General features: G+C 34.5%; 1 protein-coding gene across 2 annotated transcripts; it reads right to left on the bottom strand.

The window, feature by feature from the left end:
* Positions 1-627: 627 nt before the first annotated feature.
* Positions 628-10,258, bottom strand: LOC132277221 (fe-S cluster assembly factor HCF101, chloroplastic). 2 transcript variants are annotated; one of them, XM_059779004.1, is made up of 16 exons: positions 10,104-10,258; positions 9,829-9,969; positions 7,587-7,729; positions 7,455-7,505; positions 6,871-7,026; positions 6,262-6,405; positions 6,038-6,180; positions 5,421-5,490; positions 5,162-5,257; positions 4,829-4,918; positions 4,565-4,618; positions 3,619-3,742; positions 3,423-3,547; positions 1,907-2,029; positions 1,040-1,108; positions 628-845 (listed from the first exon to the last, which is right to left on the bottom strand). In XM_059779004.1, the coding sequence occupies exons 1-16, from the start codon at positions 10,171-10,173 to the stop codon at positions 840-842; spliced, it is 1,605 nt and encodes a 534-aa protein (XP_059634987.1). In that variant the 5' UTR covers positions 10,174-10,258; the 3' UTR covers positions 628-839. The 2 variants fall into 2 exon arrangements, with proteins under 2 accessions (XP_059634987.1, XP_059634988.1); XM_059779005.1 differs by having other exon boundaries at positions 7,587-7,714.
* Positions 10,259-10,731: the final 473 nt, after the last annotated feature.

Genomic DNA, 10,731 nt, shown 5'->3' with positions numbered 1-10,731 from the left:
GACTATTCAATCATTCATCCGCTGAAGCAGAATATTGTGACATGGCAACACTTACATCTGAACTTCAATGGCTGCAACACCTTTTGAATGACCTTGGTATCCCTCACACAACACCCATCACTATCTACTCTGATAATCAAGCAAGCAGCCATTCACATTGCCGAGAATCCGGTGTTTCATGAGCTTACAAAACACATTGAGCTTGATTGTCATTTCGTTCGTGAGAAAATTCAGTCCAAGTTTGTTACATTTGACCCACTGAATAAATTGCTGACATTTTTACAAAACCTTTGGGTACGGATCAGTTTCATTGTCTCATCAACAAGCTGGCGTTACTCACATACACGCTCCACCTTGAGGGGGAGTATTGGAGACAATCACGGAAAGCTTGATTAAAGCAATAGACCATCAATACAGATTTGAAAATCAAATCTGGAAATATACTTCCTTACTTGTAACTTGTACAGCTTTAATTTTGAGATTTGTTAGCTGTAAATATTTGTCAAAATTCATTATCGTAATACTCTATATATACAGGTTTTCTCAATAAGAAAGGACGAAGATCCAGTTAAACATTCCTTTCATTCCCTGCCATATTCAATTTTTACGGCCATATACGAACAAAAATGACAAAATATTATATGCATGTATTAAATCATCTGTATTTAAATGTTTTACTACATAACTGCCAATAATCATTGAAAAAAAGAAAAAGAAGAAGAAGAAGAAGATAAACGTTACAGGAGCTTCTAGTGCTCGAGCCGTGTACTCTTCTTTACATTTAATTACGTATAGAAGAATCTTCCATTCTCCACACTCTATCCTGTTTCCACTTTACGCTATCCCTATAGAGAGAACAAAAGTCTTAATAACTTCCCATTTTTATGTTGAGTTCATATACTAATTAACAAATAATAAAAAATGCAAGCCTTGTATTGCTTAAATATGGCACTTGACACACAACAGGGGGGCACATTCTGCATTCTGCATTCTGCATGCCGTTTTCAAATTTGTTATAGTACAGTATATGGATTTTCACCTGTGCATGAATAGGTTGAGGAACATCGACCAAACGCTCCATCATCTGCAGCTGATCATAGGGGGCGATCTGCACCAGAAATTCATTGGGTAAATGGAAAACTTTGTTTTTTTTATTGGTATTGGATCTGATACAGGATGCAATGTGCATAGATAAATGGGGAAATAGCCTATGGCCCGCCCATTGACTTTATGTAGGAATAAAATTTATCAAACTGAGATAGGAATATACACGAGGCTTCTTGGAAACTCAATACAGACTTATATTATATGCATGTATGTGTATGTAAGAATGCATGTATATATTTGGAACATTTGCAAAGAGTTCTAAATTAATACATTTGTAGGAAAATTCAGATTTTAGCTTTACATAAAATGGCAATACTATAATGGTGAAGTCACTTCATAAGATTACAAGTAATTTGCAAAATTTGCTGGCAAAGAGAGAGAAATAAGTTAGGCAGTTCATATGATGTGGATCATAACATTTGTTTAAATAATCCAGTGACTAAGTTGAAATATCTGAATAGCTCCTATAGGTATAGTCTAAGAACGCTGTTTGAGTTGCAAACAAGTATAGATGCAAGTATTATGTTGCATAGATAAGCTCCTATAGTTTAAGACCCTTTTTTCTTTTTATTTTTTTCAATTACAAACAAGTAGAGAAGAAAGTATAACATTGCAGAAATAAAATGTGATTGCAAATAGGTGTTGGCTTCTTTATTATTTATTTATTTATTTATTTTTTTTATATATATATTTTTTTCCCAATGGAAGCTCATAGTTATTGTCTCTCATGCATGGGAGGGGTTTATCCCAAAAACTATACTCTCTTAACTACATTTAGTAATATAAAATACATGAGAACCTGGCTAAATCCATCTGGCCACGTGATTGATACAGCATAGTTTCCCATAGGCCGAATTTCTTCAGGTTCAATATCTTCTGGAACATCTGTATATTGCAGTTTCTGGTCTCCAGTCCATTCATCCTATTCCAACCAAAAAGATAGATGCGAAAAAATCACACTTCTTCCAAGAGGAAATAAATACGTTTCAAGACATTGAAGATTCTAAGCTTGAAGTGAAAATAATTGAATTCAAAAATAATAACTCAATTGTTAAGTACCCCTTTTCTTTAGGTTACAAATATCTACTATAAAATTCAGCGCCCTCCACGATTTATCCTAGCCATTATCTCTCTCAGAAGTCCAAGATCACATGTATTTGACTTATGTCTCTAGACTTATCTATTGACTACAACAAATTTGGCCATCCAACTGTGTTCCATCATTCCATACAAAAGCTGATTAAGCAAACTAGCAGTTTCATATCATGGATGTGGAATGAAAGGCATGTCATAATCAAGAGTAACAGTCACAAGTAAATAGTTTGAGTTTGGAAGATGACAGGTAGACCAGCAAATACTAACAAAATCCTGCATAAAATAATGTGGAATATACTTCTTCCGTTCTTTTTGTACCAAAGTAACCATCAATAATGCATTAAATATTAAAAGTGCCCTACTCACTTCACACATTTAGGCTATTGGATTTATGTAAGCTGGTACATTAAACACTTGTATGATAGAAACTAGGCAGTCAATTAAAGCTTCCTATAACATATTTTTTGATCTTATAAAGCATCTTACCTGTACTTTCCAAAATACTCAGTTACTCCTGCATTTTATTCCCCCTGAATGCAGCCTTTTCAATTTTTAGCTTTTCTTTTGACAAGAAATGGTACTGAAAATTCTAGGTTAAGGAGATTCTTTTGGCAGAGAGGGTCCAGTGATTCGTGAAACTATTAGTATTAAATCCTTTCCCCGTCAACTAGTCAGTGCACCAAGTTTTGTTATGCGCTTTTATGGGCATTAGTGATTTGGCATGTGCTCCGAACATGTAATTGAGTACACATAACCCCCCCCCCCCCCCCCCCCCCCCCAAAAAAAAAAAATCTTCTGTCTTTCCTCTTTATGACAGGTATGCCAATTAAACTTAGAAATTAATCGAGAAAAGAGGTTATCATAATGTAGCATTAGGCACAAGCCTCACAGGATGGAATTTGAAAAGATAGAAACCCTTTAGGACTCCTACCAAGGTGAGAGCCTCACAAGATGCATCTTTAACTGAGCACTCTTTTTACATATTTTCTTCTACATAAATATATTTATTTATTGTGGAAAAATATTGGTCCTTTTATGCTCATTTCGCTCTTGCACATCATACCATAGAAATTTACTGTTCAGGTATGACAGGCAACAGTGGCGACAAAAATGAACATCAACATAAATATGAATTACATCCTCATTACCAGTAATTTAACTGTTCAATTCAGTGGTCATTTATTAAGATAGAGTACTTGATGAAGAGGTTTTCCACATACCACACTCTGGGCAGAACGATCATTCCGTCTCACTGTTGCAGGATGCAGAATGAACTCTTCTTCTGAATCAGGTACCTTCACCCTGATCGCCTTGATAGATTTATCATAGGTGACGGCCGTTGAAACTGGAGAAAAGGAAGATACCTTTCATTAAAATAAGCCAAAGCTGATAGTATTTGCATATAGAGATAGATACCTTGCTGGCGAATCTTGGCACACTGTTGCACGACACATACTCCAAGATTTTGAAATGTTTGGGCAACTTCACCTAGAGGATCAGCCACCACTTCAGGCATTCCACTATCTCCAGAAGCAGATAGCTGTCAAAGTAGACGAAATCAAATTCTAGATGTTGGTTTTGTTTAAGTTGTATATTGCATATACTAAACTTAAACAGAAGTAAACAAACTCAGATGCATTTCCGTCAGATAAATTATGGATGTTTATTGTGTTGGAGACTTGGAGTTTGATATACATTGTTGGGCCCATTCTTTAATAGCTTTAGTTTTAGGAGCAATTGGTAGCATCAAAGCTTTGGTTTTGGGAGGTCTCATGTTCAAATCTCCATCTCCGCCTTTATTCCCCAGTTTGGTGTGCAAGTATGATATTTGTTATGGTCTTAGTTTGATTTTTTTGCCTTGCCACATGCAAGACAGGATTGCACATGAGGGAGGGTACTGGAACTTCATATAAATTGTTGAGTCCACTCTCGAATAGCTTAAGATTTTGGGGGGTTTATTCGTAGATTAATGCATTGGCTAAGAAAAATACATGCACGCTTGATATTTGTGGAACATGGAAACACCTACTTGTTTTACAGTTGTATTAAAAATCTAAACCCTTGTTTAGGCAGTTAGGTAAGACAAGGATTCAAATGAAGTGTCTTGGCCAAAACTTCAAACGAAATTGCATTCCGATGCTAATTTTTCTGGACAAGAATTATATAAATGCATAACAATGAAGGGGAATTTTTTTTTTCTTTTAGGTCAAAGTGAGAGCCAAAAAGGTCATGTACACAAAAAGTACAACAAGGGCAGAATAAATGCATAACCAATTTTTAGTAAATTGAATATATTTTAGGAGAACATTTTACAGTCAATAAAAATAAAAAATAAATAAATAAAACCTATCATGATACTTACATTTGGTCTAATTGGAAGATCAAACAAATGGGGGATTCCAAACTGCTGGACAACCTACAGAGATATGGATCGATAATTAGGGAGACATGCGTCAGTGTATACATGCCCACAGCATTCTAAAGTGCTCTAAATCAAGGTCTCAAATTTCATTTTCATCTCAATATATTGGGATTTTCTTTGAGTGTATCCATTAATTCAACCAATCCCATCATTTTTAAAACTTTTGATGCTGCAAGAAAAATTAGATGCAAGATCAGACGCGACCTGAGAGCCTGAACCTCTACCAAATGGATAATAGCGTTTCCCATCAGCATCAAAGTGGCACATATTTTCAACTACAGCAACACATGGCACCTGGACCCCAAACATAAAGAGAAAATTTAATAATCGCAATTAGTACACAGCGAGAAGGAATTTTTTTTTTTTTTTTTTCCATAAATGAGAGAAGGAAATTTCGTTATCATAGAAATATACATTCTTTTTTATCTACCCAAAAGAAAAGTATACACTCTTTTAATTTCCAATGATATAGAAATATTAGCCTGTAAATTACTCTAAAATTGAAATTTCTGATGCTTGTAACATACGAACACACACCTTGAGCTTTGAAAACATGCGAACTCCTTTTGCAACATCAATAAATGCAAGCTTCTGCGGAGTGGTAACAATAACAGCAGCAGTTAATGGGACAACCTGAAATTTGAAAGTATCCAAGTCAGGATGTGTGAACTATAAATCATTAGTATAAGGGAAGTTTAGGGAAGAAAGGTTCTATACTTGAAAGCTTTGTAAAAACCTACGCAAAAGCATTTAATAAAGTTAAATGCTAGAAAAACAAAGACATTGAAAGCAGCACCTGGCATAAGGTAAGTTGAATGTCACCAGTTCCAGGGGGCATGTCAATTACAAGGTAATCCAGCTCTCCCCTACGTAGTAGCAACAATCAGGAATGAAAATGATTCTGGAGTTTTAATTTAAATTTACATTTATTTCAAAAATGGTGTTAACAGCTGATAAATTTTTAATAAGCTAATAGTTTCTTGAGCCAATTTCCCATGTTAGACTGGATGGAATAGAGCAGTATAAGCTACAACAAGTAGATGAACTTCCAAAGACATTGAAAGCAAGTAGAACTATAGGGAGTGCTTAGTTCAGTTTTTCTGAGAACAATTCTCTGATAATAGGAAACAGTTCGACCATATTTTATTGTCAGTGTTTTGGAACTGTTTTTCGAAAAATGAGTAAATGTCTAATTTCAGAGAACATTTTTATTTTTTCCACCTTTTCAATTCCTTGAAATCTTTTTTTTGTTCAGAGTTCTTGAAAACTGTTTAAAAAAATAATTGAATTAAACAAGCCCATAGTTTATTTCTTCAGGTAAATGGATGCTTATCTTTATACACAGTGAAGTAATGCATAAAACAATAACTTAACTTCTAGGCATCCAAAAAAAAAAGGAAAAAAAGGAAGTACCACTCAGTAGTAGTCAGTAGTTGGTTGATGACTCCAGAAACCATTGGCCCCCGCATTATTGCACGACCTTGTCCAGCAAATCCAAAAGATACCAGTTTGACTCCCAAGTACTCTGTTGGAATAATAGTTTTCTTCTCTGGGTTCTATAAAATGCTTTTAAACGGTCATAATTACAACAAGACCTTTAATGGTACGTAAAATTCAAATAAAACCCCTAAAGTTACCATTTCAAGCAGCCTGTTTTCAGGGGAGACCATTGTTGGTAAACTAGGACCATAAACATCAGCATCAAATATGCCAACTCTAGCACCCATACCAGCCAAAGTGTATGCTAGGTTTACAGCTATAGTTGATTTTCCCACGCCTCCCTGTAGTTAAAGCAGTGATGATACAAAAAACTGAGATCAAAATTTAGCGCCTAACACGGCAACTGAAGTATATGCAAAAGCAGTTGGTTATATAACTTATATTTTCCTACAAAATAACCTGACACCGAAATATGTTGCAGAGTTCCACAAACAACTTTGTCCCTCCCTTTCAAATTAAGAAGTTTCCAGGATGGCAAGATCCTCTCCTATTATAATTTACAACCTTAATATGTTTGCATCCAATCTTCTCATTATCAAACAAATTTTGAAGTTTGTACTAAATCATTCAAAAATAAAATGAATCTCTAAGTACCACAATAAAATGTGCAGACAAGGACTCCCAAGAAGATTTAGAGTGATGAATTCCATACACCCATGAAGTGCCCAGCACATTAAATACAGAATTTTTCAGCACAACACCACCTATAAAAAAGAATGACCGCGAAGCTGTTGTGATTTTTTTACCTTGCAACTCGATACTGCCACAATATTTGATATCGTCTGTAGCCCTGCTGGAAGTTGCCCAGCAAAAACAGGTCTTGCTGGTTGGGCTGACATTGTCACGCTGACTTTTGTAACCCAAGGTAGAGCTGTCACCACCTCATTTGCCCTCTGCTCAAACTGCCAAGAAACTAAATTTCATTAGACTTCGTAAATCATGATTCCACTCAAATGAACTAAAAAACTATTGTGAAAAAGGTAGAAGTTAACAATCAGAAGCTTGATCAGATAGTTGAATACATCTTTGGAATACAAAAGTTTTCAAACATCAAAATTTTTTTTCCTAGTTGATACACGCGCCCCCCCCCCCCCCCCCCCCCAACCAAGGAATTGTTTGCACTCAAGAAGAGTCGAACCTTAGACCTAATACTTCCTGAGGCACCAGGCCCAAGTGACTTGCCCACTTCAGCCAACCCCTTGGGGTTAAAACTAGAAATATTTACTCACACTCCTTTGAAATTTTCCCTTCTAGTTACATCAAGGGAAAACTAAAATCTACAACTTGAAACATACATCAGTTCTTGATAAAACAGTTGTGTTTCATTTACCATGTCCTTGATTGGACATGCTGGTGTAGTGAGCTCTAACCGAAACGAAACCTGAGATGCAAAGTTAAAATGTTAAAGAAACAAAACTTTACATATAGGTTATGGAACTTATGTATCCATGTTCTAAGTGACCTCTCCCAAAGCTTCATCAATATGCAGATCCTTCACAAACCCACATGAGACAATGTCTGTCCCAAAGTCCGGGTCTATAATTTGAGACAAGGCTTTCAGTACATCACTCTCAGCTGCTCCAGTTGATACTGCAGAAACAGTAGCTACAAATGAGAAACAAGTTAAACATAAAATGATCTCATACAAATTAATAAACAAATATTCTACTAAAGTTACAAAGACAGGGGAATAAGGGCAGGAAAGTAGAGCTATATCACAGCAATGGAGGATAGCAAATATGCCCTAATTTGAAGGGTTTTAATTTGACAAGTATAATGATGAAAATAATTATCAGGGTTTTAACTTGACAAGTATAATAATGAAAAACCACTCATCTAAAATAACCAAATGGCAATAAGAGTCTGGACGAAGAAAAATAATTACTGTATTTTGTAGCAAAGTAGCATAGTCATGACCCAATAATCGGGGTTTTAGCTTGAGAAACTAAAATCTTGAGTTCTAAAATATCAGGCCAATATAGGAGGTTCAATATTTCGGAATATGCAAGTGTAAAGCATGTTTTGTGCACAAATCATACAGAGGAATGATACAAGCAAGAAAGCAGTTCTAATTAGCTTTTTGCAGAAGGGTCAAGTGCAGAAAACACTCCTAATGTATACTTTGTGTAGCACTTTCATCCCCTATTTGGAAAAGTGTGTTAAAAACACCCCTATTCTTTTAAAATTGTGCGAAAACACCCCAAAATAAAAAATCTGACTTAAAGTAATGTTGTAATACCTGTTTTATCCTTTTACTCTTCCAAAAATGCCCAAGGGGGTGTGTGTGCTAATAATCTCATAGTACAGGGGTGTTATGTGCACATCAACTATATTTAACCCACCTTTAAGGATTTTCTCTCACCTTTTCGGAAAAAAAAATATCTCTATATATTTTCGATAACAGTGTATTATCTCTCTAACAAAAAACATAATAATTTGTTGTCACAATTGTTAGATTAATGGACAGTATATCATATGGAATGAAAAATTCAGTTCCTTTTATAATTGTAAAAAAGAAAAAAATTATTCCCAATTAAATTTTAATATAGTAATCAGTTTTCATTAAATATATAATTTTAAAATTAAATTAAAGATACTTATTCATTATATATAAAAAAATTTACATTTAATTTTTTAAACTTTAGAATTTGTAATAAATTTTCACAAATATATATATATATATAATTCTTTACATAGCAACAAATGGGTATTCAATCTTTATTGGAAAAAAAAAAAATAGCTGTTCAATCTTCTACTGTCATCATAGTATTAAAATCGTGATAAAACTACGTTCTCAATTAATTTAACCGTTAAGATCAAAAGATTCAAAACAATAATAGTTTATAAAGTGCAGAAAACACCCCTATAATATACTTACAGTGCATATCACACCCCTTATGTACTAAATGACCATTTTCGTCATTTTCATAAAATGATGCATTTTTAAATAATATGTAAAACGTGTATATAAGGGCAATTTAGTCAAACTATAACTTAAATGTGTTAGGAGGGACCTATTTGCACCAAATTAAAACTTAAAGGATGTTTTCTGCACAAGAGGGGTGCGATACGCAATGTGAGTATACTATAGGGTGTTTTTTGCGCTTGACCCTTTGCAGAATGTATATGTTTCCTGACAGCATTACCCAACCAAGATTAAAGAATTGACAAGGATCTTGATCCTTTTTTACTATAATCTCACCAGATATGGACTTTGGACATGTTTTTAACAATTGAGACATTGCCTAAGAGTTTTATGTTAATGTCACCCAGTCAAACATGTTCATCGATTGATGAAATCATGAAACAAGTTTTCACCATCGCCATTCATTTCAAAAAATTATTAAGAACTTGTAGAATTGAGCACGATTTTAGTCTGTTCCTGTCAATCTTGGTCAAATTTGATTTTTGATCAAATCACATTCTTAATATATCTTGACAATTGAGTCCTGACTTTTTCATTTTTCCTGGAAAATATCTTTCATTCTCAATTTTCCATTTGGAGAAAATAAATATAATTGAACATAAGTCTTACAGTGATTAATTCGAAGTAAAATGACATCAATAAGATACAATCATATTAAATTCCTAACACAAAAAGACAACCTTAGTGCATGTCAACAAGAACATCAAACTTCTCTTCTTTACTTTGCTCTGTTAATAAGTTATATCAAGTTTCTGATTCGCTTGGAATAGATATTTACCTTCAACAGAAGCAGCTTTAGCAACAATAGAGCTCAGGAGTGACAAGTTGTGCGAAACCGATATAGGCCTCACATGTCTTTGATTCTGAAAATAGCTGCTAATGGTAGAGAGGAGAAAACATTTCTCTGGCCAAAGCAGTCCTGCAAGAAGATGTGATGTTTCAGGTTCAAGTGAAAATTTTAACGTATAGAAAAAAGAAATACATACAAACGAACACACACAAGTATGAATGTGTGTGTGTGAGTTGCGAAAAGCATAACAGGAACACACATACCCCCTCCGGATTGTGATTTTGAGTTTTGAAATGAGAGACATGAAGAAGATGGAGCCTGAAGAAGTCGCATTTTGTAGAGAGAGAATGAGAGAGAGAGGTGTGAGTGGGGAGTAGAGACACTGTAATGAGTTTGTGAACCTCATCTTTTGATGTCTCGGTCAGATGATCTTTTTCAAAATCTGATCTGCTCACCAGAACGACAACGTTTTTGTTGTCTGCCTTCCACACGGTAAATGCTAATCGCTCCACGCATTTTTATTACCTTTATTAATTATTATACTACCAGGTACTGAACTATTTGTGTATTTCCAGGTGTTTCTTCCATAATAGTTATCCTTTGCTTAAAACAATAATAATAATAATAATATTCCTTCACATAATTAAATGTAGGGTAAAGTATAGAGACACCCCCTGAGGTTTGCCTAAAGGACATCTAGAGGAAAGTTTGCTCATTTTGGGACAACCACACCCCCTTGTAAAATTTGCCATCCAAACAAAGCCTTAAAAGATGTGAAAAGTCTATTTTACCCTTCACTATTTTATTAAATTTAATTATAAAATATCAAAATACTTAAATGACCAAAATACCCTTGACACCCAATCAATCCAACAAACCACCACACCAAAA

The sequence above is a fragment of the Cornus florida genome, unplaced genomic scaffold, assembly GCF_030987335.1.
Source record: "Cornus florida cultivar Cherokee Brave unplaced genomic scaffold, ASM3098733v1 CherokeeBrave_3.0.0_Hap2_Chr10, whole genome shotgun sequence".
NCBI classification, from domain to species: Eukaryota; Viridiplantae; Streptophyta; class Magnoliopsida; order Cornales; family Cornaceae; genus Cornus; species Cornus florida.
The sequence above is the reverse complement of the archived record's forward strand: the minus strand, read 5'-3'. Positions and strand labels throughout refer to the sequence as shown.

Bases quoted from the DNA above. Each gene is read 5' to 3' on its own strand.
- LOC132277221 (XM_059779004.1), bottom strand. From the start codon at position 10,173: ATGCGACTTCTTCAGGCTCCATCTTCTTCATGTCTCTCATTTCAAAAC. The intron at 7,027-7,454 runs GTAAATGAAACA...GTTTCTTGGCAG, and splicing joins CATGTCCAATCAAGGACATG to TTTGAGCAGAGGGCAAATGA. The intron at 4,619-4,828 runs GTCGCGTCTGAT...ATATCTCTGTAG, and splicing joins GTAGAGGTTCAGGCTCTCAG to GTTGTCCAGCAGTTTGGAAT.